This window comes from Meriones unguiculatus, chromosome 6 (assembly GCF_030254825.1).
Source record: "Meriones unguiculatus strain TT.TT164.6M chromosome 6, Bangor_MerUng_6.1, whole genome shotgun sequence".
Lineage (NCBI taxonomy): Eukaryota > Metazoa > Chordata > Mammalia > Rodentia > Muridae > Meriones > Meriones unguiculatus.
In genome coordinates, this window is record NC_083354.1 from 54,785,295 (window position 1) to 54,812,472 (window position 27,178).

The following is a 27,178-nucleotide window of genomic DNA, read 5'->3' on the forward strand; positions in this document are numbered from 1 at the left end:
CAAGCGTACTCTTGTGATCTGGAATTTAACCGGGTAGCTCTGTAATGGACCTTGAATATAAAATTATAGTGGTATTTTACCAGGACTGAAGGTCCTTCTGAGACCGGGGGAGTCACAGCCATGTAATGGAATAGTGAGGACAGAATACATATGAATGAGCATGTGAGTGTCCTCTTCCATGAGTAAACGGCTTTCCGTGGCCGCAAAAAGTTGCCACAAGAGAGAACTCAATTGTTAGAAAATCTAATTTCCCTGTGAAAATTAATGCCATTGCCTACAACCTACAAACAGAACTGCAGGCTTTAATGAGAAGGACCAGGCTGTGATGTCTTCCTGACCCCTGTGCCTCCTCCCTACAGGCAACAGTTTAACTCTGTGCCTCTCTCCCAGGACTCGCCTCTTTGTGGAAAAGCAGCCTGTACTGCTTTCTCTTGATTTATCTCCTTTAATCATTACCTTTACACTTCCTATAATTTCCCCCTGCCGCTCCATCAAATTTCCAGCTAGATCAATATTCAAAATGTCCCATATCGCCCTCACGTAAGCAGCGCTGTCGAGCTAAGTGTTACATTTCTCATAGAACCTGTTTTCCTTCGCGTTGGTAATTGCATTTCCTGAGGATTGCTGAGTTTTCTGAGGCTCTGTCACTAAATCTTCTCAATACAGGCAACAGTAGCCTACATTTTCCACTTTCTCCTTGGGAACATCCATTCTGCTACCATATATGTCATTACACAAATCTTGTGCTTAAGGGAATAGTTCTACAGAATAGAGTCACAGGAACTGATGAACTCAAGACTCGTGGATAACTTATTTTATTTACTATTATTATTGTATGTGTGTGTGTGAGAGAGAGAGAGAGATGCATCTGTGAGTACAAGCGTGGTCATGTCACAGTGCGTGTGTTGTGGTGATCAGAGGGTACTCTTGGGTGTTGGTCATTGCCTTTCCACTTTATATGAGATGGACTTTTGCCGCCGAGTAAAGCAGGTTGGCCCTTGAGTTTCTGGAGGTTTTCTTGTCTCCACTTCCCATCTGTAGTAAACATGCTAGGATTACAGAGACCTGCACCACTGGTTCTGGTTTTTAATTGGGCTTTGGGGATATAAACATAAGTCATCAGGCTTACACAGAGAGCGCTTTTAAACAGCCATCTCCTCAGTCTAGTATTTCAAAATTAATAGAATGGTAACGCAAGAACATTGTATTAATTCCTGTTTTCGCTACTTTCTCCTCTCCTGGATGCTACCAACTCATGCCAATTTGGTAGGTGCATATACACACATTGCCAAGAAGAAAAAAGAAAGAAAGAAAGAGAGAGAGAGAGAGAGAGAGAAAGAAAGAAAGAAAGAAAGAAAGAAAGAAAGACATTGCTATTTTGCATTCACTGTGGTCATTATAGGGGAAAGCTGAACTTCTTTAAGGTTGCAATGGACCATAAAAATGTCAGGTAAGAAGCACTTCATTAAAGATACCTTGAAGGTGGCAAGTCCCACAGGCACCATCAGAAACAGAAAGGTAGTCAGAGAACAGGAGCTTGTGTTATTTCATCCTAGGAGACGTGCAGCAAGGCAGAGGGTACAATAGCTTATTTTGACAACATCAAAACGCAATTAGGGTGCTGGCCTTGCCGACCCCAGTTTTGGCTTCTTAACCTGCGCTATCTTACTGGGAGTCATTTTTTCCCTTGGCTCATCTTGAATTCCAAGGGTAGTGATTCTTACATGCAATGTTGTCATGATGGGGACCACCATCACCAGTCTCCTAGGCAATAAAGTTTGTGGGGCCAGCCTGACCCTGAAGAATCAGACCTGAGAAGTGGATCAACCAGACCAGTGTGACTGAGAATGAATGACTGCATAGCCCTTCCCTCTTCCTTATTTCTTCCCTCATGTAGCTCTAAAGCACTTGCCAGTATGAGGATGTTTAGACTGTGTGTTGGACATGCTTGTAATCCCAGCATTTGGGAAGCCAAGGCAGACAGACAGAAGCCAGTTTGAAACCAACCTCGTGCATTCGAAGACAAAGTGAGTCCCCATCTCAAAAAAAAAAAAGAAAAAAAGAAAAGAAAAGAAAGCCTTGCCTGTAACCTTAGCGCTTGGAGAGCTGCCACAAAAAGAAATATGACTTCAAAGCAAGCCTGGGCTACATACATAGTGAGACACTGTTTCAGAAACCCAGGGGGAGGGTGGGAGGTGAAGAAGAAACCTAACTAACTTTGTTGTAAAGTTCTTCAAAATGTAGCTAAATTAAAAAAAAAAAAAAAAAAAAAAAAAAAAAAGTAAATGAAACTAAAAACAGAAGCACAGTATTACAGCATTTAAACAAAAGTCAGAATTCCCAGAGGAGACTCAAGCAAGGAGGAGGGAAGGCCGAGGGTGACTCACTTTGCTCATATGGTGGGACATTTAATTAGATGTTCTTAAATGTTCGGTGACAACACCACGCTTAGGAAATACCGTAGAGACGCCAGTGGGTGGGAGAAATAAGACAGAGAAGGCTCAGTGGTGCTGTCCCTGTGCAGCACGTGATGGCTACAAAGGTCCCTGTGGGTGCGGGGAATGGTGCCCAATGTGTCTGGTGCCTCTCCAGGTGTTCTATCTGTGCTTTTATTCTTCAGCTGCAGAGCTCAGCTTTAATTCACAAAAAGACAAAAGCACCTAAGATTCAAAGTACTCAGATGCGGGGGTTGGGGAGGAAGAAGGAGAGGGGAGGGAGGGGAACAGGGGGCAGGGGAGGGGGTGGAGGAAAGCCAGGCATTGGGGTGCTGCCATTCCCACCCTACCCCTAGGCCATAATCCCTACTCAAGATTCCACTGTCCCCCAATATCTCAAATGTCCTCAGGCCAGAGTTTTTCTTTCTGAAACCTCACCCCCTTTCATGACCTAAAAAACAACTCCATTTAGGTACAAACCATAACCTCATTCGTTTTGAGCGCACGTTTCAACGACTTTTACTAAATGTATGCAGTTTCGAAAACACGATTACCATCCAGTTCTAGAACATTTTTATCAGCACTCCCGAACCTCTTGTGCCAGCTGTACTCAGTCCCTGCTCCCACCCCACAGACTTGCCATTTCTGAATGCCTCGTGTGCACAGGATCATGAAATGGAGGGTCTTTGCATCTGGCTTCTTTCACTTAACATAGTGCCTTCAGATCAATCCATGCTGCGGCATCAGTGTGTGCCACGTTCCTTTTGTGAAGGAATAATATATCACTGAGTGGACACGCTATTTGTCCATCCATCAGTTGATTGATATCTAAAATGCATCTAATTTGGGGTTATTATTAACAATGTGTCTATGGCCAGCTTTTCACAAGTCTCGTGAATGCATATTTTTACTTTTCTTGTACGTAGGGTGTCAGTGCTGGGCCATGGGGTAAATGTTTGCCTTTACAGGAAACTGCTTTCTGAAGTGACTTTAACATTTTTACATTTCTACCAGCAGTGTGAAAGAATTAAGACAGTTTCGGTCTGTCTCTCTCACTCTGGGTGTGTGTGGCGAGTGTCCATGTGTGCATGTCTGGCGTCTCCCTCAGTTACTCTCTATCTTGTTTTTTGAGATTTTTTTTTTTTCATTGATCCTGGAGCTTACTGATTCACTGAGATTCGCTGGCTTCAAGCCCCAGGAATCCTCCTGTCTCTGCCTCCCCAGCCAGAAAATTATAGGCCTGTCCCACACTTAGCTTTTTATGGGTGCTAGAGATTAAAACCAGGTCCTCATGCATGCGTGGAAGGCACTTTACTGGCAGAGCCGTCTGTCCATCCCCACTGTCTGTTTGACTACTGCCATTCTCACATGTGTGATTTTAATTTTGTACTCACTGTAGTTTTAATTTACATCTCTCCTGTAGCTAATGATGCTATTCATTTCTTCACACGCCCCCTGGCCATTCATTTACATTTTGGTGACGTGTTTATTCAAAGGGGCTGGAGAGATGGCTCAGCAGTTAGGGAAACTTGCTGCTCTTCCAGAGGACCCAGGTGCAATTTCCAAGCACCAACATGGTGGCTTGCAAGTGTCTGTACTCTAGTTCCAGGGGACCGGACACCTCGACTGGCCTCCAAAACCAGCCAGCGTGCACATGACGCACAGACATATATGCAAGCAAAATACCCACACGCACAAAATTAAAATAAACTAATTCATTAAGAAAAGTTCACTCAAGCCAAGTACACACCTTTAATCTCAGCACTTGGGAGGCAGAGGCAGGTGTATCTTGAGGCCAGCCTGGTCTACAGAGTTAGTTCCAGGACATCCAAGGCTGGTATACAAAGAAGCTCTGTCTATAAGATAGGGCTGGGGGGGAGTCTTCAAAATTTTATCTGACAATTTTTTTTTCTAAATTGTCAATCTTAAAGCACTTTTAAAACCTAAGTAAAAAGAAAAGAATCAAAACTTAACCAACAATAAGATGAGCTCTGAGGCGCACAGCAAATCTGGGTTTGGACAGCAGCACTATGCCAAGAGGGCGAGGCAGGGCACTGCTAGCAGGCGTCTTTAATGAGATCACTCCACCCCAAACAACAGTGAACTCAGATCCCCAAAGAGAATGCCCAGCCCTGGACAGTGGTTCTCTCTTTGATTTCTCGATTGGCCATAACTTTGCTCTGCTTTACTGTCAGCCATAACCCCATCAGGGTATTTCCACGGACACGCAGCTCTTCACGCTTTCTCTTACACGTCACAGTGGAAACAAGTACGTGTGTCAGGACAGGCGGGGTTCTATTTGGTGGGCCCTCAGGACAAAAATATGGAATGCTTCATGATGATCAGCCATGATTTTAAAGAGATTAAAGCAAAACAAAACACAAAACAGGCCTGGTGGTGCACACTTCTAATCCCAGCACTTGAGGCAGGGGCAGGGGCAGAGGCAGAGTGCTGGGATTAAAGGCGTGTGCCACTACCGCCTGGCTCATGTACATTTTTTAAATAGTCTTTAAGGATTATTAGTGACTAGTTTGACAGTTCTCTCAGTGGCTCTGACTGATTTTCCAGGAAAGCTGTGGCAGTTTAGGCACAGGTGGTGCTGGAGACAGAACCCAGGGCCTCACTCTTGGTGAATACACACACTTAGCCACATCCCCAAGCCAGACTGGTAGCTCAGTACCTTGTGAGGCCTGAGAAAACTGAAGCAGGATAGAAAACCAAGAAGCGACACGGACTTAAACACTTCACAAATGAACTCCACTCCTTGCAAGCGGGGCAAAGAGCAGCTTGGAGTTGTGGGTTTTTAACTTTCTCCTGTGAAGGCGAGCCCATTTTTTATTTAATAATTAACCAAATATTTGCTGAGCCCTGTACGCGTCTATTTGTATACTGGGCTCTAAGGAGGCTAAGTGTGGCTTCTCTGCTCTCTAGGACAACATAGGCAAGGGCAGGGTCAACGACCTTCTGGCCTCCAGGGACACTTGATGGATCTTAGTCACAGAAACAATCCATCAATGTTAAACCTGCTTTCGAACGCTGAAATTAACCGAGCTGTGATGTTTACAAATGAATACATTACTGTGCTCTCATGAGCGAGAGAGCGATTCTAATATTTGCCAGTCCTTCTGCTAACAACCTCACAGGAGGCTTTTTCTTATTTATTAATTTCCTTTTGCTATGTGTGAATGTTTTGGTTGCATGTACATCTATGTACCGTGTGCATTTATGGTGCCCTTAGAAGCCTGAAGACAGCACCAGAGCCCCTGGAACTGGAATTACAGGTAGCGTGTGGGTTCTGGAAATTGAACCCAGGTCCTCCAGGAAAGCAGACAGCGTTCTTAACCTGAGCCATCCCTCTAGCCCTAAAATGTTTATGGTGGTGATTGTTCTTTATGTCTGCGAGTTCACAATTCAAAACAATGAGAAGTCAAGAACGCCGCATGTGTTTCCTGTCTTTCTCAAGTAGTTCTTCTGATGAACTAAATCCAACATGAACCCAAAAGTGATGGAGCTCCTCCTTCTTACAAAACCCAGCATTCTGCAATGTTCAGCCAGCGGACACATCACACCTGCAGTCTAGAAGGCTGGCTGCTTCAGCTTGGGCTACAGCAGCCGACAGAATCCTGGCAACATTCAGTGTTTTCAAAGTATTTTTCATGTTTAGTTGCAGCTTTTGGGTGTGGCTTGAAAATGTGCCCCATAGCGTAATTGACTTACTCCTCTGGAGAGTGAAGAAAACAAGGGCTGAGAAATATTGGAAATCTAACCAGGGCCTTCGCAGCACAGTTCAGCCGCAAAAAGCCCAATAGCTTTTGCCTTTATTTTTTAACGTCTCTGCTACGTAGCCCTGGCTGGCTTTGAACTCACCATGTACACCAGACTGCCCCCAGATTTGCAGCAATCTTCTGGCCTCAGCTTCGTGAACGCTAGGAACATAGGCGTGTACCACCATACCTGGCTAATACCTTATTTTCAATGTAAAATAGTGACATCGTGGCTCCACATAACAAACGTGGGCTGGGTGTGTGGAGTGGGAGGGGATAAGGATGGAGGGGTGGTTCCTGTTGTGACAAACCAGAGCAGGACCTTGAAACAGGAAATTACCGCCACCCTCCGTGAGTGCAGCCATCGCCTCACAAGATCTCATTCTTCTACTCCACAACGGCTGCAAGCACCCTCCTCTTTGGCAGCCAGCACACCGGAACGCGGAAGTCGGCAACCGGAAGCTCCTGAACGGTTGCCTTAGAGACGGGTGCTCACCTCACTGCCATTGACGGGGTTGCTAACTTTTGTGAATCCCCGAAACACTGACTGAAGATAAGCAGCAGCTTGCTAGACGCGCCTGTTCTCTGTATTGCTAGTGTCTACAATGGCATTCTGAGGCAACATGGCCACTTGGGGTCCAGCGAACACCCCACTTAAATGAAGGTCGAAAGAGAGGTCTCTCGCCTCTGCTGTCAAGCCTTAGTCAGCTCGCCAATAATTTTTATGGATTCCGCTTTATAATATATTTAGAAGCTGGTGTGTGGGTGTGTGTGAGGGTGTGAATCTCACTTACCCTCACCACCATCTTCTTGGCTGTCCTGCTGGCCCAAACCATCATGGTCTCACCTGAATTACAGCAACAGTTTCCTAGCCAGCCTCCCCTCTTAGAAGCCACAGTCTTATCAGTTTATTCTCCACACAACACCCAGGTGAAATCACAAGTCATGCGCTAAAGATGCCCAAGTCCTTTGGGTCTAATCCCTAGCACTGCATAAAACCAGGAGTGGTGGTACAGGCCTGTAATCCCAGCCCTGGAGAGGGAGAGGCACAAGGATCATGACTTCCAAGTTATCCTTGGTTACTTAAGTTTGAGACCAGCCTAAGCTGATAAGGAGACCTTATCTTTATGTCACACCGCTTTGCTTAAAACCATGGAGAGACATTGGAATGGTTAGTTTGATGAATCAGACAATAACAGCATCTAGTGATTAAAATACACACTTTGGAGGAGCCTGCCCATGTAAACTGTGGTTTTGAAATATGAGTCTCTAATGTATAATATGTGTGTTAAACATATTTTTACTCACAGCTGAATAATATTTTATTGTATATATGTAGCACATTTTCATCATCTATCAGCTGATGGACAGCTAGATTATTATTTTTTTCACTATAGAGAAGCTTTTTAGTTTCATGAGGTCCCACTTGTCTTATGGCCTGTGCTGCCAGGATCCTGCCCAGAAATTACTTCTCTATGCTTGTAAGTTGAAACTTGTCTTTTTCCTCCTCTATCAGATGTAGGGGATCAGGCCAGATCTTATGTTGAAGTCTTTGATCCATCTGGAGTTGAGTTACATGCAGGATGAGAGATAAATATCTAGTTTCATTCTTCCACATATAAGTATCCAGTTTGACTGGCACCATTTGGTGGAGATGCCGTCATTTCTCCAGGGTTGCTCTTGTTGTTGTTCTTATTTTATAATTACGGGGCTACAGGAGTGTAAACTTCTGTGCAGGTCCTCAATTCTATTCCTTGATCGGTGTGTCTGTCTTTCATGCCCGCACCATGCTGTTTTTATTGCTACAGCGTAGCCTGAAATCAGGCATGGTGGTATCTCCTGCAGTGCTTTTGTTGTTCAGGATTGTTTTAATTATCCTGGATCTTTTGTGCTTTCATATGAATTTTAAGATTATTTTTTCAATGTCTGTGATAAATTGCCTTCGGATTTTGATGGTGATTACATTCAGTTTGTAGGTTGCTTTCGGTAAGATGGCCATTTTCACAACATTAATTCTTTCAATCCAAGAGTATCTTTCCATTATATGGAAAGAGATCTTTCCATTATCTGCTGTCTTCAATTTCTTTCTTCAGAGTCCTAAAGATTTGATTGCACAGGTCTTTCACTTCCTTGGTTAGACTTAGTCTAAGATTCTTTTGAGGCTCTGGTGAATGGTATTATTACCCTGTTTTGTTTTGTTTTCAGAATGCTTATCATTGTTGTATGTGAAGACATTGTTATATATGAAGACATTGATTATATATTGAAGATACATTGTTATATATGAATATATATCTTGTGTATAAGATCCAATTTCCTGTAATAAGGATGTTCTTCTTCCTTTCTTATTTGTGTATATTTTACCTCCTTCTCTGTCTTATTGCTCTAGTTAAGACTTCAAGCACTGTTTTGAACAGGATGAGGGAGAGTGGACATTCCTGTCTTATTCCTGATTTTGGTAGAAAGGCTTTGAGTTTTTCTCTACTTAGAATGATGTTGGTTGTTGGCTTGCTGCATATTGCTTTTATTATGTTAAGATGTGTGTATGTATTGCCTAGATTCTGTAGGACTTTTATTATAAAGAATTGTTGTATTTTTTCAAATACTCATCCAATTTTTTCTGAGATGGGATTTCCCTGTGTAGCTTTGGCTGTACTGGATTCACTTTGTAGACCAGGCTGGCCTCAAACTCACAGAGACCCACCTGTCTTTGCCTCCCTTAGTGCTGGGTTTACAGGTGTGGGCCACTGTGCCCGGCTCAAATACTCCTTTCTCTAGCTAATGAGATGATCATGTGATTTCTGTCCCTGAGTCTGTTCATGTGGGGAATTATATTTATTGATTTACATATGCTGAATCATCCCTGCATCTCTGGGATAAAACCAAGTTGACGATGCTGGGTGGCCTTTTTATGCATTCTGGAACTGGGTTTGCAAGTATTTTATTGACATTTTTTTGTGTGTGAGTGCCTATGTTCATCAGGGAGATTGGCCTACAGTCTTTGGTATCTTTTTCTGTTTTGGTATCAGGGTAATACTGGCTTCATAGAAAGAATTTAGATGTGTTCTTTCCTTTTCCAATTTATAGAATAATTTGAGGGTTGTTAATGTTTGTTCTTCTTTATTCTTTATTGGGGGACACTGGGAAAGCAGGAGCCATGGCGAGTGGAGGCCATCATTGGAGGCTCCATGTGAAGGGCTGGTAACATACCCCAGCAGTCTGGTTCCAGAAACTACACCTTAAACATTAGGTCATAATGTCTTTATTGGGAATCCCTGGGTAATGGTTTTAGCTGCTTTGTTTAAGTAGCGGCCTGTTTGGTGATTTGGGAATCCAAAGGATAATTCGTCATCTCTAAAGGCAGAAATGTTTTTAATGTAGTCCTGGGGGTCAGAACCTAGGACTTCAAGACAGGCAAGTGCCCTTCCATTGAGCTCAGCCCTATCTCAGCTTCACTGATAGTCCTTTCTCTGCTTCTAAACACCCTAGTTTCAAAGTCATGAGGAACCTTCCATTGGTGCTAAGGTGGGAGTTGCTGAGAAAGGAGGTTTTGAAGGCACTTCTGTGGATGAAATCTTATGAAAGATGGTATTTTAAATGAAGAAAGGACACAGTGAGTAATTTCCCGTGGGAATTCGCCATGCCCCAAGGGATTACCATCCAGCTTAAAACCAGTTGGCTTGCAGGCAAGTTCTACACAAATGCCACCCTTTTATTCCTTATTACAGCCCTGGAGAAGTGGTTTTCAAAGATCAACATCACTTCTAGCACTGTGCCAAGAGGCCTTCCATCTAAAACCTACTTCAGCCCTCACGCCAACCAGGGTGCCAGCTTCAGGAACTTCACCACATACCCAGCAACTGCATAAACAGGGATTAAAACGCGCGTCAAGTCAACATGACTTTCCAACGCTTATTCTTCTAGGCTCCAAGGAATGCCACACAAATAACCCACCATTTTGATTCCTGTTCACCGTGCCTCTCCCTGCTCCTTTTCAGGGCTGTGAGTTCTCAACTGTTATTACAGTTTCCGGCTTTCAGTTATAGCATGGAATGGACACGCCACGAACAATTTTGGTGAATGAATCAGTTACAATTTCCTCAGAGGAGGTTCGTTGTAGCTCAGAGATTCTAGCAAGTGTGTGTCTAGCAGTCAAAGTCCATCATCCATTTCTGGGGGCACCTGCCAGGGGCTTCCCTGCTCCCTTCTTCTCAGTCTGGCCTAGTAATAGCCCATCCTTGAAGAGCTGGTCTCTCTCTCTCTCTCTCTCCCTTGACATTTTGGGAAACTCTGTTTGGTTACCCACAGTGTTCAAGAGTGAACGTTTGAGGAGGGAGCCTGGGTGTGGTGGTGAGAAAAGGGTGATATTTAGCGGCAGGACTTATGCTTTAGGAAGCTTCAGTCCTGACTCTACGCTGCTCTAAGTTTCCTGCTTATTCCGGATGTTTACACTGGTTGTCCAAGACTTACCTCTCATGAGCTAACAAATAATGTATTTGGAAAAAACAACAACAACACTTGTTTCCCCCCTCCCTCCCCAAGTTCACTGCTGAGGTGTAAACGTGTGAGGGCAAGGGACACCTTCATAGGCTGTTCCCTGGGTTCAAAGAACAGCAACCCATATGCATAGCGTCTCTGCATGAAGAACACAATACCACAGCAAGAGCACAACCAACCTAACAATGCAAAAAGTGTAACTGTGGAGCCTCTGATGCTGCATCACCTTCAGCAAACAGGACCCCACAAAGGAGCCCGCTCTCTTTCACTGATAGCTTTTAAGGAATCTGCAAAGCTGTCATAGACTAATTCAAACTTGCCTCTGGGTTCACATCATAAACTGAACTGGGGCACAAGCAAGGGATGTGAAAGCGAATCTGTCAGCCCTTTTAATAATACATTTTTAAAAATCCTTCCTGAGTGTTTACCTTCATCAAATGCCTTCTCCATTGACAATGTTGTTATCAAAGGATTTCTGTCAAAAAAAGAAAAAAAACACGAAGACTTCATTTCCATGTTTTCCCTGTCTGTTCATTAAGCCCTTTTAAAGGCATTGGATTGAAAACAGCCCTAAAAATACCAGCAGAATAAATAAGCTTATTTATAAAACATTGGGTTTCCAATCAATAAAAACATACTTAACTTCCATGTGAAAGAGCAAAGAAAAACAAAATTAAAAGAGGCAACAGAAGCCCTCAAAAGCAAGCAGAAAACTAAACAAATTTAGAAAAAGTGCACTGGGGCCCCAGCGGGAAAGTGTTACCCACTCGCTTATTTATTTAGGGTTTATATTTGTCCTTCTCCAAAGGACCGGAGGCAACAGGAAGGCTTTGTACTTTTAGTGTCTTAATAACTGACCCCTTGCTGGATGAATTTATCCATTGTAACTCAGAAGCTTTCTGAATTACAAACTATCAGTTTAAAAAGCAACACAAGCCACAACTGCAGTGCCCTTAGGCCAGTCACGTGACTCTCAAGCTTGAAGACCTAACTGCCTTCCAGTAATCTCACCCATCTGGGCTTTCCTTTGGTGTAAATCATACTAACTTTAGCATGGGTAAAATTATTATTATTCAGGAGTCTAAATGACTATTATTCAGGTGTCCATAAGAGAAATATATACATTCATTAAAAAAAAAAAACATACTTAGGATTAGAACTTAAGTCTCCATATAATGTTAAATCCTATGTGCAGTCAAAAGGCAGGAAGTACGTGGTTAAGGCCAAAATTCCATTCCTCTATCTACCCTGCTGAGGCTATTCCAGACAAATAATAGTTACAGTAATTTTAGAACCCTTTCCTTACCCTTAGGTATAATTAACTGACTTAAATACTGAGTTCCTGCCCAAATTAATTATTTGCTTTCTCAAATTATATACCTACCGCTGGGTCGTCTTAGAAAGTCACTATGCATTTCAAACATATGCAACCCATGTTCATCACAATTTTCTTCTCATTAACCACATGAAAGTTGTTGAGAAGACACAAACCCCAATCCCATTTTAATTTATAATTTCTTTAAGCAGCATGTAAATGCCATTTAAGTTTAATCATGCTTCTGGAACATAGCTCCAGTATGATGACTTTAGCACACACAAGTCATAAGATTACCCTCAAGGCAGTGATGCAGAAATACTTCTCCAGGACTCACTGCTATTCATACATAGACATGACCAAGACACATGTGAAATAGACCTGTGAGTCCAAAACCTTACAGAGGCCTCTGCAAAGTTTCCAATCCATAAAGCTGCTTAAAAGTGAGCAATGCAATGACTTCTAAATACCACTGTCATTGATTCTTTTAACTCTTTCCTACCAGATCTGAACTCTCTGAGCGTGGAAACTCTGCCTTGTCCCTTTACCCAAAGGGCCAGCACAATAGAGCATTTATACAAAGGACTCAGTGAATTGAGGTGAATGTTTTATATAAAACATAAACAAGTACATAGATAACAAAGATAAGTACGTCCACAGCTAATTGTATTACTGAGTCAGGAAACTGTTGAGTCTTTTTATGGTGTTTATAGACATGATGGTATTAGGCAAGATACAAGTTTTAGTTAATATGATATATATATATATATCTCATATACCATAAATATGTGTGTGTGGTTGTTGATACCTGTAATCCCAGAGGTGGGAGGATCACTGTCTATATTGTCTATAAACTATATAGACCAAGGATCAACCTGGTCTGTATGGTGATATACATGTGTATATACACCACATAGATACCATATATAATATATATATACACACCACATATATAATGATACATATATAGTTAAGTATATATAATATATGATAATTAGTTTGATATGGTATATATGTTGTATGTATCTATAATATCATCTATCTATCTAGATAGATAGATAGATCTCTCACTATATTGACCAGGCTGATCCCCAGTTTACAGCAATCCTCCTACCTCCGGGATTACACGTGATAGCACCCACAACCAGCTAAAATCTAACACGAGGTCCACAGAGAGCAGTTTCTCCCTGTGAAATGGGAAAAACTAACGCTTGCCTCACCCAGCTCAGAGATAAAACCATTCAAGATATGTGAAGGTAGGCTGAAAACTATACGTTATCATCTTACTAGCATGACTTACATGGGAGGTATATTAAATGTTAGCTGGGTGGAATAAAGCATATGAATCCACAGTGCATACAATTGCTGGGCAGTTGAGGGTCTTTCAGCAGAAGTAACACAAGTAAACTGTTTTTTTCCCCCCAATCCTCACGCTGAAATTAATAATTAATTAATGAATTAAATAAAATAATATTTCTTATAAACGAGGCCATTACAAATAATACCAATGGTGAGTAGGAACTGGTTCCCACACATGGGCTTTTCTATTTTAAACCAATGTGTTAATTGTGTTCAGCTTAAAACCCAAGAATAAAATAATTTTTGTCCATTTCTGCAGACCCATTGTTAAATCAGTAACACTGTCTCCTTTACACATTCCAATTCTCTGCTAGATTTTAAGTTCAGGAGCTGATCTTAAGCAACCATTTCTATATATGTTCCTGATTTCCCAGAAGGCTGTGGGCTTCGAGGTTCCTGTCATTTAATGTTTCCGCAGTTTTCTCTGGCTACCCATGCTCGTTCCTCCTCAAGTCAAACTGTGAAGAAGCCACTTTTACAGTCGATTTTTCCACAAAAGAGCGAAAGTGTTTTAAATCATCGAGTGGCATCTTGAATTCTGACTATGGAAATTATAAAATAAACATGTAATGGGCGAAAACTCAAGAAACAATGCACCAGAGATTGACCAAGTTTGCGCGGAAATTATCCTGAAGCTACTAATGGGCTGGCAATCTGGATGCCAGGGTTGCAGAAGGGCTAGGCCCGCAGGGAGTCTGGTGGGCTTTATTTCACGGGCCGCTCAGATCGAGGCTCACCCCCCAGCGTCGTCGTCACGGTCCGTCCCTTCTGACGTCATCGGGCTCACCTCCGCGAATGCTGCAAATGAACCACTGGTGTTCTCCACACCGGCTGAGTCCTTGCTGACAGGTCCACGGCTCCCCTTCCGCTTTCTTTGAGGCTCTCAGATGCCTCCCATAATCCCCTGCACATCGTCTCAAAAGAGTACTGGAAATAAGCGTGATGGGAGTGTGCCAAGGTCCTGAGTTTCATCTTTCGCTGCAGGGGCTTGGCCCATGGTTCTCACCCGTCAGTCACTCAGGGAGACTTTAGCCACACCCCAATCTATTGTTTCACCTCTGCTTGGAAGATCGATGTCTACTTTCCAAAGGACCTTAGTCGTTGAATCATGCTCAATTCTTGTCCCTACCACAATCATAAGGACGAGGAGCAGAAGTCTGGGTGGTTAACTTCCTGGAGACGTTAATGCTACAGGAAGTTACGAAACACTGGGTCTCATCGCAGATTACGCAATACTAACCAGTTTCATAACCCTCACATCCTCTGATTTAATGTCTAGCCGTGTCTTTTTAAAGAACGTGCTCAGCCAAATTAATTACTAAAACCTAGTCAGCTAAGGCCACCACAAGCTGATGGCCAGAACGATAAGGGTGAGTCACCAGGATTACGCCATCCACTATGGAGGCCTAATATCAGCTTCCCATTGACAAGGCAGAAGTGCAGCTAAGCAGCCTGGAACATTTCCAGTCTCAGTATGTCTGTACACAGGGGAAGGCAATCCCTAAAATTCTCTAGAACCGTCCAAAGGACACAGAGACATGGACACAGACAGACAGACAGACACGCACACACACACACACACACAAACAAAGCTATTGAGCACTTGAAAGGTGGCTACTGTGATTAGGAAATGCAAGTTAACTAACTTGAATAATCCGTGACGACAGTGTTGAACAGTGCTATCACCCAAGAAGTTGCTATAAAATTTAAAATACTAGACTTGGAGGCTGGGAATGTGCCTCAGTTGTCCAGAGGCTGCTCTCCAGGGAGCTGCCAGGCTTTCAATGCCAGGTTGAAGCTGCCGACATGTCTGGCTTCGTTGACTGAGTGCTTTCTGAGTCCTCTTGCCTCTCCATTGTGCTGACAGGCATTGATGGACTCCCCAGCCCCCGTGGTCTAATATAGCCCATCAATCTAATAGGTCACTTTGTAGTTTACAAGCGCGTGCACAAGTGCACACATGCACACGCACACGCACGCACACACAGACACACACACTCACTATTGGTTCTGTTCCTTTAGGGAACCCTGTCTAACACAACTGGCTTTGGGAAAGTCTCTCTAGACTGTCTTGGGTAAAGTCCCAGAAGAGGACACCCCCATCCAGGACAGGAGCCACAGAAGAGTCAGGCTGGCATACGGGCCTCTCGGTGGGTGCCACGAAGCCTGACTACAGGTACATCTGCCGAAGATTAACCTGAAGGCGGAAGCCACCAGCTTTCTTCCTCTCAGTTGTTAGTACTCTAGTCACTCCATCTTCTGGATCCTTAACAGCATCCTAATTATACCCTCCCACCCCCCAACACACACACACACACACACACACACACACACACACACACACACACACATGCCTCTTTAAATACAAGACTCCCTACTCTGGCTTTCAGGTTGGCTTCAGTTTCCTCTCCAGACTATGGTTTTGTTCGTTTGTCCCAGATACACACCGGCTTCCAAGAGCTGTTCTTAAGGCAATTAAACCTCTTCCCCACCCCTTAACACTCCACACCCACCCCTATGCCTTTGTTTTGGCAACCGCACCTCCTTTGAGGCAAAGCCCTCCCTGGTTCAGAGACCGCCTCCCCTGAACACACCCTTCCCTGGTTAGAGTCTGATGGCACAGTAATGTGACTACTAAATCCCCCCAGTACACAACTGATCATGAATTTTTGGCTTGCTAGGCCTACGCTGACTCTTGGATGGTTTTGAACTTGCAACCACTGAGCCACAATGAAACCACAGCTGTAATATAAGACTATAAAACCACGTCACTTTACATTTATTTCCCAGCCTTATCGTGCAATTACTAATATCAGTATTTCAAAGCTGTTTCTGGAACTTATTCTCCCCCAGCTCCATGGGCTGTAATAGCAGAATGAAATCTACCCATTCACACATAATTTTACAAGAGGGCATTATTGCACACACAAAAAGCCAAGTTTTATAGTATGGAGGGGTTCCTTCTCCCAAATCCGTCTGCCGAACTGGAGTCTCTACCACAGGTAAAGTCGCAGCGAAACTACAATGCCTGTACGTAATTCTGTTTGGCCTCAGCTTTCCTATCTATAAAGCAGGAAAAATAATGCCCAGAATGATTCTGCAGATTCAGTGAGATGCTTGCTAATTACTTGGCACAGTTAAGGCCTTGGCACCCAGTACTTAAAACATGATCTGGGGCTGAGTGTGTGGCTCAGTAGCAGCGCACTTGTCCAGCATGAGTGAGCCCTGGTTTCGATCCAGGGCAACACAAAATACACACGCACAACAATTCACAGCTGGTGGGTGATACACCCTGACTAAATGAACTTTTTTTTTTTTTTTGATTACCAAATAACCTCCTAAGGGGCACAGCATGAAGATAGCAACAAAAGTTATAGCAGCGACTGGAAGCATGACTCAGATCAGCTGACTCAAAATCCAGACTTTTATTTACGTTAGTTGTGTCTATACGTGGTTTCCTGCCTTGACTCCTCCTGCTGATACAGCCAGCAGTGACCACCACGGGCATTTTATTAAGCCCTCGCTATTGGCATCCTCCATTCTTACATCGTCTTTCCTGGTGGTTCCTAAGCAGGGATCTTGATGGTAACTGTTGTTCTTTTTCTCCTGAGTATGAAGTAATCAAAACTACTTTGATCTTTTATTTCCCACGAGGATTTATGTAGGCACGAGCAGCATCTGACTTTTCAACAGTGCTTACAACAGACCTCCGACTGAAAGCAGCCTCAATCATGAATCCATAAAACTAAATTAAGCCAGGCCAGAGTTTTCAGAAACATCTGCTTGCAGGGTTTTGTTTTTTCCTGCAATCATCCTCTTGAGCCCTTTCTAATCGCTATTGCAGGCCACCAGATCTCTTAATAAAAACCTCTCAAATAGTTGAAGTAAGTCCAACATTTCACGTTTTCAGGCATTGCCTCTATCCCAAATCCTGACACCAGAGGGAAATGGCACCTATGTGCGCTGTTTCCAGTACCCACGCCCAGAAGAACACCTTTAAAATAAGTGCTTACTGTGATTTTCCAAGTACATTTGCTATTTGGAGGGTACATTCCAGGAAAACCTTCACTGCCAATAAATCCAGACTCTCCGGTAAGAATGCCGCCACATGTGAAAACAGGTCTGGGGAAATAAAAGGAGAGAGAACACTTACATTGAGACGTGGCCTTGCAATCTCATGTTAACTTCAAGAGGGGTATGCGCGCTGATATGAACGGAGTCAATAATGTTTAACAAAATCTTGCCCTCGATAAAAGATCTGAAAGTTTGCCAGCCCTTAGAATATATAAATTATAGCCCGATAACCCAGCAGCCCAAATTCATCACCAAGTCAAGACAGGTCATGTATGTGCACAGACAGTAAAATACTCCACTCAGAGCGCTGTATAAAAACGGAGTGGTTTAACTGGAAAGAGGGGGAGAGGCGGCGAGAGCCGCGCTGGAAGAGCCGCGCGGTTTGAAAGACTTGGTGAAGATAAAGTTTGTCTTCGGGTTTGGAGACGGGCCTTGTTTTCTCCCCTTTTCGGGGGGGAAAAACTTGGGTTTCTCGGCGCGCCCCTCCCCGCGCCCCAGGAAAAGGGGAGGCAGGCGCTGCTGGAGGTGATGCGGGGAGCTAGCCATCCCCTAGGTGCCTCCGCCCAGGCACTCGGAGGTTAGTCAGGGGTCACTTCGAAGACCGGCTCCGGGGCTGCGCCTTAGATTGGCTGAGGCTCGGAGGGAGCGAGCGGGGAAGAGGAGGGCGCACAGCCGAGCGCCGGTGTCCTCCCCCGGCACAGGCACACGAGCCGCGGGGAGGCGAGCCGCGCCACGTGGTGGTGGCCCGCGGACGACCGGGCCACCGCTCGGGGGGTCGGGGCGGGAGGTTGGGGGGAGCAGGGCAGCCCCGGTGCGGGGTCCCGGGCGCGGGGAAGGGCGGGGGAGGGCGTTACCTCTCCGGGCTCTGCGGCCGGGCCCGCTGCGCCGCGGCCAGCAGCAGCAGCAGCAGCAGCAGGCAGAGCGGGATGCAGGCGCTCGCGCCCCCCATGGCCGGCGGCTCACTGCGGCATCCCGCCCGGCGCCCGCAGCCAGGTTACCGAGTGCGCCGCGGCGGGCGGGAGGACCGCTTTTTGAAGGCGACCGGGGGCCCCCGACTCCACGCCTAATTTCCCAAGGGGGACGCGCCCTGGCAGCCGCGGGCGGCGGCTGAATGTCCCGTTTGTTCTCCGGCGGGAGGGGCCGAGGCCTGTCCCCCGGGCGGCCGCGGGATGGGGGGGTGGGGGGGAGGGAGCCCCGGCCAGCGGTACCCAGGGCCAGGCTTGACTCTCCCGGGTGGGGGCAGCTGCTTGTAAGTGCAGCGCACCGGGCCTGCCCGGGGAACCCGGCTTCTCCTTTGTCTTCTTGGAACGGCACCCACCCCCGAGGGGTCCTTCCATGGTGGACTTGCAAACTCTTGCTTCAGCTACACCGCGCGCCCCGGAGCCCGGGTTCGCTGGAGTGCAACAATGGCCAGAGAGGTAGTTCTGTGGGCAGATGCCGACACGCGTTTCCAAGCGAGCGAGCCATTTGTGAGAGCCTTGTCGTTAAATGTCATATCCTCTCCATCTCACCACCCACGTCAGAGTCTGAAAAATGCCGTTTCTCTGCAGGCATGTCTATTATGTGAAGAGTTTCCCCCAGCGACCGGAAAAGGAAGCTTAATCTGAGTTAAGTTTTACACACTTTATTTCACCCGGGAGAACAGTTCTAGCCTCGCGGCATCGAGGCTTTACTTAACGTCAGAAAAATTTCATACCTTTTTGTTGTGTGTGTGTGTGGCACGTCGTCGCCAGAGAGTCATAAAAGACGGAGAAGAGCAGAATGCACTTGACACTCGTGGTTGATCAACTTAACGTTGAGGTTTTCTCAATATTGGTCTTTTAAAATTATGTTCACCTTCGTGTAAAGAAAAAAACCAAGGCAGTACTTATCAAGACTCGACTCTGGAACTGAAGGGACACAGGACAAGGGTACTTGTTGCTCTTTCAGAGGACTCAACTTCCTTTCCAGCATCCATGTCAAGTAGCTGTAACTAAAGCTCCCTGGAACTTAATAGCCTTTTCTGGCCTCTGTGGGTACACACACACACACACACACACACACCACTAAATAAATACTTTTAATAATAAAAGACTTAATTTCTAATAGTGAGTTTGTAACGTAAGAAAGTAACACTCTGGCAAGCAAATAACTATGACTACAGGCAACAGTCTAAAGGTTAGAAAACCCGAGGACCTGTCTAGGAACAAGAACCCTTTTCAGAGTTATATTGCCTTAGCATTTAGAATAATTTTTAATTAATTTATCTATTTTATGCATATGGGTGTTTTGCCTGCATGTATATCTGTTCACTGTGTGTGTACACAGAGGCCAGAAAAGGGTATCAGATCTCCTGGAACTGGAGTTACAACCAGTTGTGAGCCACTTTGGGGGCGCTGAGAATTGAACCCTGGTCCTCTACAAGAGTAGCTGGGACTCTGAATAGCTGAGCCATCTCTCTAGCCCCTCCCTACCTTGGCTTTTTTTTTTTTTATAAGCTGGAAATTTTTTAAAAACCTTAACAGGAATTACAAGTTTAAAAAAAAAAAAAATCCCTAAATGCACCACACCCTGAATGACATTTTTGTAAAAGGAATTAGAGAATTTGGCAGCTTGTATTATATTCTGAAACTTACACCCTCAACTTAGTAAAAACTTCTTTAAAAGAGCCAAGAGAAAAATAAGTTGTTTGTTTTAGACACGATTCCAGAATAAGCCATCAGAAAACTCAAGAGTTTGTAGGCGATGGTTTATTACAAAGTCATAGTTTGGAGTTACAAAGTGAAAATAGTGCTTAGTGCCTTTTCTAGTGATGGCTTGGAGTTTTCATGCCTGAAAATATTTTATCTGTCAGATTTTTTAAAATAAAATAAAACAGTATTAACCATGCATAAATAGAAAGCTACTTGTGCAGCAATATTTTCTTTTCTTAATTTATAGACCAATGGCTGTGTTTGTATGGCTCGTTCTGTTGTTGACACCCTCAAAAAAAAGGCATCGATCTCACCATGTGATTTAAAAAGCTTATTAAGAACCATGTCATTTGCTCTTAAAAACACATATTTGACCTGGAGCTACAGTTTTGACCAAAATTATAAACCTTAAATGTCCCGAGATGTTTAATGTGTTAATTCTGAGGCAGCCTCAAGGGCTCTCTGAAGGTGTGTGCCCTCCATGTGGGTGACATCAGTTTCTGGTGTTTTACAGTGCAGAATTATGGTAAGAGGCTGCAGGCCAGCAGGCAGCAGCAAAAGGGCGCTGTGGGGAGACAACGGTCCTGGGGGTACATCATCTGAAGGACAGCAGAGTGAGGGGCCAGGGATCCATAATGCAAAAGACGTGGATGAAAATGAGATGGGGGAGGGGCTTTATATGATGAAAGACCTTAGGCTACTTATGTGAACAACTAAAAGAAACCAGAGAAAGTTGCTCTGATGAATGGTCTCCAAAATGGGATGGCTCCTGTCTCCCTTCCTGTCCCTGTGGATTGGATCCAGGGCCTCAACACGTGCTAAGCATGCACTCTACCTCCAAGCTCAAGAGAATGTTTTTCAATACCCAAGTATTGACGGAAGCCTGTGAAACAAACAAACCGCTGTGGTGCTTTTCCAGCTTTTCCAATAGTGATTCTGTTAGCTTTATACCCCACAAACAAAGACGCTTACCTGCAATCATCGAGTCTTGAAGAGAAAGGGGTTAAAGTCTTACCCTTTTAGAGGGTGTGTTCAATCTAATGGGTTGGCTGTGTCTCTTCAGCCTGTGGCACTACATCCCAGAAGGAGCCTTTGGGGGCGTCAGACTGCTCCCCTTGTTAGAGCAGTGGTTCTCAACCCTCCTAAGGCTGGGACCCTTTAATACGGTTCCTCATGTTGTGGAGACCCCCCCCCAACCGTAAAATTATTCTCATCGCTTTTTGGTAACTATGATTTTGCTACTGTCATGAACTGTAATGTAAATGTCTGATATGCAAGATGGTCTCAGGTGACTCCTGTGAAAGGGTCGTTTGACACCCCCCCCAAGGGGTCATGACCCACAGGTTGAAAAACTGCCGTTGCAGAGGGAGGAAAAGGAAAAGCAACAAAAAGGGACCAGGATGCACACACCGGGCGGAGAGAAGGGTTTGACCTCGTCACCGCCCACAGGATTTCACCTCTCGGAAGTGGACTCCACCACTTCTCCGAAGCACTGTGGGCCGAGGATCTTAACACTCAGGCCCTTGGGGGTCACTCCAGATACAAACAGCAGCAGTGAGAGTCAAAAGCAAAAAGGAGGTTCGTTATGTGGGCTTCATCAGGAAAGTCATATTTTAGAAGTTTACGTGGGGGCTGGAAAGATGACTAAGTGGGTAAACTGAGGACTGGAGTCCAGATCAGAGACAGGTGGATCCAGGGGGCTCCCTGGCCAGCCATTCTGGCTGAAATGGGGAGCTCCAGGGTTAGTGAGACAGTTTGTCACAAAAAAAAAAACAAAACAAAAAAACAAAAAACAAAAACAAAACAAAACAACAAAAAAAAACCAACCAAAGTAGCATGTTGTTGAGGAAGACATCCTGGTGTTAATCTCTGGCCATACATGGAAGCACATATACACACATACATGCAGACAGCATACCTCACACACATACGCATACACACATTAGAAAAGTTCAAATTGATCCCAGTCCTTGTTCATTAAGAGAATTAGCGGGAGTCTGAAATATACTGGACATTTTGTGAACACAAACCGAATTTAATTTTCAGTTTTATGTTTTAAGACAAAGCCCACGGTAATGTTTCAATATCTACCATAAGTATTTGTAGCCTATTTTAAGAGAACAAGTGGATTTTCCGGCACAATTAATCTCAGGAATGGTAGAAGTAACTCTTAACTCTCTCCTTCACGCCAGCACTTTTAACTTATGGCAAGGTTTAACCTTTCACCTAGGCTAGCCGACAATTCACTGTGTACTCAGGCTGACTGGAAGTTACAACAGTCCTCCTGCCTCGGCCCCCAGGATGTTGGACGGACCCTGCTGATGATTGTTGGGGGAGGGCGCAGCATCCGGGATGGGACTGTGGAGACGGGAGCTGAGCAGAAGCCACGGGGCAAACTGGTAAATCGTGCTCCTCCGTGGCCTCTGCACCAGCCTCGGCCTCCAGATTCCTGCCTTGACGTCCTTCAAAAATGGACCATTAACCGGCCGTGTAAGCCGAGGGGACCCTTGCCTCTTCTAAACTGATTTTGTCGCGGTGCTTATCACAGCAACAGGAAGCAAACCCGGGTACTTGGCTCCCTCTGGTTCTCTTCAAAAGGATCTGGTAACCAATCTGGCCGGGGCTTTGGATCGGGCTGAGGAGGAGGAGTTTCTGGACTCTCCCTCTCACTGTTCCAAGCTGTACCAGGCGGATCTCAGGTGGGCTCTGTGTTCCAGGGGCACTTCGCTGGTCTCCATATTTGTAAATGTTCTAATGTGAGGAAGAAAAGGGACCTGGAAAGCTGTTGGTGTGGATACTCTCTTTGGACAGCCCAAGTTAATGATAATACAACATTCTTAATGTTTACATAATAGGTTTAATTCTTTAAAGCCACGAAAATGGGAATTTCTTTTGTTCTTTTGGGGGAAAATGTTGATAGTGTAGAGTTTGACACTAGTACTGCGGTGCTCAGAATGTCTTTCTTGGATTCAGCTTTTTATCTATCCATGTAGTTTTTGGTTGTCAGCCTGGGTTCTGCTTCTGGCACTGTAGCGCCCAGATGCTGCCCTTGAAGGGATGATGTTCAGCCAGACAGGTGGGTTAGCAGAATCTTGGTCCAGGGGTGAGGGGCGGTGGGGGGCTTCTCCAAGATGGTTTAGGGAATACGGGTTAATAAACCTTGGGAAGTGGGTGTGTGTTTTCAGGGTGAGGACATCACTGGCTGGGGCTGAGGTGCGCGGGAAGGCTTCATTTGCATGGAGAGGAATTCCAGGTGCTAGCTGGACACGTCCTTATAAGGAAATAAGAAGCTTTATCCTGAATCTGGTCGCCAGGCTGCATGGCTACTTCAAGGGTGGTGGAGGTGGAGGTTGAAAGACTATGTGTGTCTTACACACAGGCCCAGAACAGGGAGGGGTGATCCTTACTCCTGCCGGTCCTAGGATGCGACTTTCAGGGTTTGAACAAGTCTCACTCTTGCTCCAGGCTGGTTCCCATGGTCTCACACCTCGCTTGCCCCACATTTAGTGTAATTATTTTTGCTTTTATTCTGATGCCGGAGGGTTGAACCCAAAGCACGTGCCTGCTAGTCAGGCACTCTAGATTAAGGAACATCATCAGCCCCCGAATCCACCTTGAGAAATAATATCAACATGCAGGCTCTCGGTTAGCTTTGAATTCTGTGCAATACTCAGTCAGTAGATACTCCTGCGTTCTTTCAGTTTATGATTAAAAGTTCACTTAAGCCAGGCAGTGGTGGCGCACAAAATACAGATGGATCTCTATGAGTTCGAGCCAGTCCGGTCCTGGACAGCCAGGGCTACAGAGAAACCCTGTCTCAAAAAAAGCAATAAAATCAAAGTTCACTTAAATTTTTTTTTTTTTTTTTTTTGTTACTAGCCAGGTGTAGCGACTCATGTCTTTCATGTAGGCACTCTAGAGGCAGAGGAACAGGTAGATTATCTGTGAGTTCAGTCTAGCCTGGTCTACATAGATCAGGACGGTCAGGGCTCCGTAGAAAGAGACTCTGTTTCAAAAAAGTAGAGATCTGTGACTATACATCAGGAAGAAAGGTAAACTTTCCTTCTACCCTCCCATTGCTCCTACCAAAAAAATCCGGTGTTACAGAGGACTGAATCGGTGATGTCTTCTTAGCTACAAACAGCCAAGCCAGCAATTCACGATCCCATTTAGAGAATTAGAGAAAAAGATTCGAGGCCTATGACCCTGGAATAATGGCCAGAATCTCACCTGGGAAGTGGCCCTTTGAGAAATCACCAGCATCACTGACACTAAAACTATGCACTGAATGCAGTTACTTGAACCTAGTGCCCTCGCCGCTGCAACAGGCCTGCTGGGCACTTTCCTGCTCTGAGAAATTCCAGCTTGGAACACCCCCCTGCTACCTGGTACAGAACAAAAACTCAGGGCAGGATCCGAGGACTCAGCGAAGGATTGGACTGTCCGCGACTCCTGCCTTCACCACAGCTCAAGGGAGGTTGAAACTTAGCACGTGGGGCCTGAGGGTCATGGGCAGGCATGAGATTAACTGGCACTCCTGCCAGGGGTCTGCAGAGCTCAGCGAGCCCGTCTCTCTCACCGAAGAGGCATCGTTCTGGGTGAATTTCCAAGGTAATGTGTTTCAGCGACATAGGTGAGGCTAGGTCTGTCGAGACGGCCATGTCAAGCTGGACTAGCTGAACTCAGAGTGAGCGGTGGCTGGTGACTTCTGATTCAAAGCAGTTAGACATTCATTCATGTCAATGAAAAACTGGGATTTGAACCCAGGCTGACTAAAAAAAAAAAAAAAAATCAAGCTTCTAATCAGTCCGGTAAGCTAACCCATCATGACCTCTATCAGGACACAGCATGCTCACAGCGCGTGGAGGCAGTGGCTGTAAGTGGACTGGCAGATGCTGTTTGCCTTCCCAGCATCCCCTCTGCAAGAAAGCAGCTCTCCTTGTGCCTTGTGGTTCTCTGAACACTAAAGCCCATTCACTACTCCTCAGGCACCCAGGGGGGGAATGTGACCAAGGACTGAATGAGAGAGCTTGCTCAAGGTTTTTAATTATCTATTTTTGTCGCCTCCTTCTTCCCCCGGAAGTAGTGTGTGAGCAAACATTTCCAGGACCAAACCCGAGGACAGCGTTTCAGAACAACAAACCATAAGCCTCTTCCTTATGGAGCTGGGGTTCCAAGAATTACAAAGACTGCTGAAAGCTCAGAGTTCTGCTATGTCATACTGAGAAGATGTGAACGGAAGCTGTAAGGATAGTCAGAGCGTTGATCAAATATCTACGCCAGCTCCTGCCTGTAATCCCAGCACTCAGGAGGCAGGGGCAGTCAGGTCATGAGTTCAAAGCCAGCTTGGGATCCATTAAACCAAAGCCTGGAGATAAAGGTTAGTGGTGTGTGGGTACAATGAGTCACTGGATACATTTTGTAGCTGACTAGCCTGGCTAGCCCCTGGGCTCAATATTACTCATCTTTGACTCATAGCAAGCTAGCATTTGTCTGCAGGGAAGGCACCACAGTAGGACCGCCTGAGGTAAGTACAGCAAAGATGAGCCACCAGGCTGGGTGGGGAGAAGCAGGAGTCCAGAACAAGGCGTACTCGGAGGAGCAGGAGCCATGATTCAGGATGCCCTCTCCGTGAGGTGTCCCTCCTCACTCACAGTCCCCAGATTCTAGAAGGCTGGGGACAGAGTTGTGTGTAAATACCTGACTCCTAACCACACCAAGGAATAAAAAAAAACAAATTGTCTTTTCAGCTGCGCAAGCTGTGGGGGATGGGGTGTCTTAAGAAAAATATCCTTCGATATAAAGGAAATATCAGCTTATTATGTAAAATCTGGAAAATATTTTATTTAATAAAGAAAAAAAATACCCTAAGACATTTAGAGACAGCACTGGTACCACATTGGCCCCATATACTCATCCCTCTTCTAAACTGCTGTTTGAAGAACCTTAATCTCATCGAGGGCACAGTCGATAATGTGGCCAGTTCACCTGGCTGCTCATTTTCTGTTCAAGGAAAAACACCACATTCTGGCTCACTGAACACCTGGAGTAAAGGATCTTGGATTCCCCGTGTGAGCTGGGTTGCTACTATGTTTCAGGATTGATTTAAAGCTATCATTAACAGGAAAGCAGGATTACAAAAAAAATGTAGTAAATAAATGTTATATAAAAACAAAGGTAATGGAGCTGTGACACTGAGCAACTTAGGGATACTTCATAATTCAGAGCTTGAAAGAAAAGTAACTACAGCATTTGAAAGGACGGGTACTTTTTATATAATCACACGTAAAATTATACTTATGAACATGGTCACAATTCAACAATATCAATAAAGCAGCTTTCAAGCTTATGCCAGCATCTTTCCTCTAAGAATTCTGAAAATACTTTATGGTCCTATAAATGCTAGTGAAATAATCCCCCCCCAAAAAACCCACTTCAGTTTACCTAAGAAAGAAGAACTTTGAGTATACATTTTTGCTAAGAAAATTGCAAAGGAACACGTGAGAGAGCGTCGTTCTCAGTACATGAGCATATTATGCAATGTATGTCCACATATTTGAACATTGGCAGAAAGTTATCATGGGTATAAAATGATTAACTTGAAAATCCAGTGCCATCCTTTTTTTTTGAGATAGTAGGACTGGTGCTTCTTAACTGGGAGATGTCGGCCGGACATTAACAGCAGCAAACTTCTGGCCTGCTGCACTTGGCTAACTGTACAAATGAGAAGAGCCTGAAGCAAACAAGCCACCCAGGTGCCTGGACCTGGCTGCTGCCTGTTGCCTTGACTGGCAGCATTTCCATGCTGGTGTCTAGAGGCTTTGCTGTTGGTAGTGGTGGTGGTGGTGGTGGTGGTGCTGATTCATTTTCCTTTTATTTTTGTGGCATATTTAGGTCTTATTTGTAAGTATTGAATATTTTGAGAAAAATATTAGGCATATCAGTGTATGTGTTGTGTATCATTTCCTGAATGTTGTCATTTGCTAACACTTGATTCGATTTTCCCTCTGGGCTAATCTAAAACCTTCTATCTTCATCCCGTCTCTCCTTCCCTCAGTCCCT

The 27,178-nt window shown here is 44.9% G+C and overlaps 1 protein-coding gene across 3 annotated transcripts in view; it reads right to left on the bottom strand.

Annotated features, from left to right (window-relative positions):
- The window catches only part of Pcolce2 (procollagen C-endopeptidase enhancer 2), a 115,096-nt gene that overhangs the window by 24,375 nt on the left and 63,543 nt on the right, over window positions 1–27,178 (bottom strand). Inside the window, exons 1-2 of one of the 3 annotated variants that reach the window (XM_021653082.2) lie at window positions 18,299–18,567; window positions 17,384–17,492 (exon numbers count right to left, since the gene is read on the bottom strand). In XM_021653082.2, coding sequence (XP_021508757.1) covers window positions 17,384–17,492; window positions 18,299–18,393 — 204 coding nt within the window. In that variant the 5' untranslated portion in view covers window positions 18,394–18,567. Of the gene's footprint in view, window positions 1–11,124; window positions 11,172–14,157; window positions 14,550–17,383; window positions 17,493–18,298; window positions 18,568–27,178 lie in introns of those variants that run through there. The other 2 variants (XM_060385510.1, XM_060385509.1) reach the window with 2 other exon arrangements.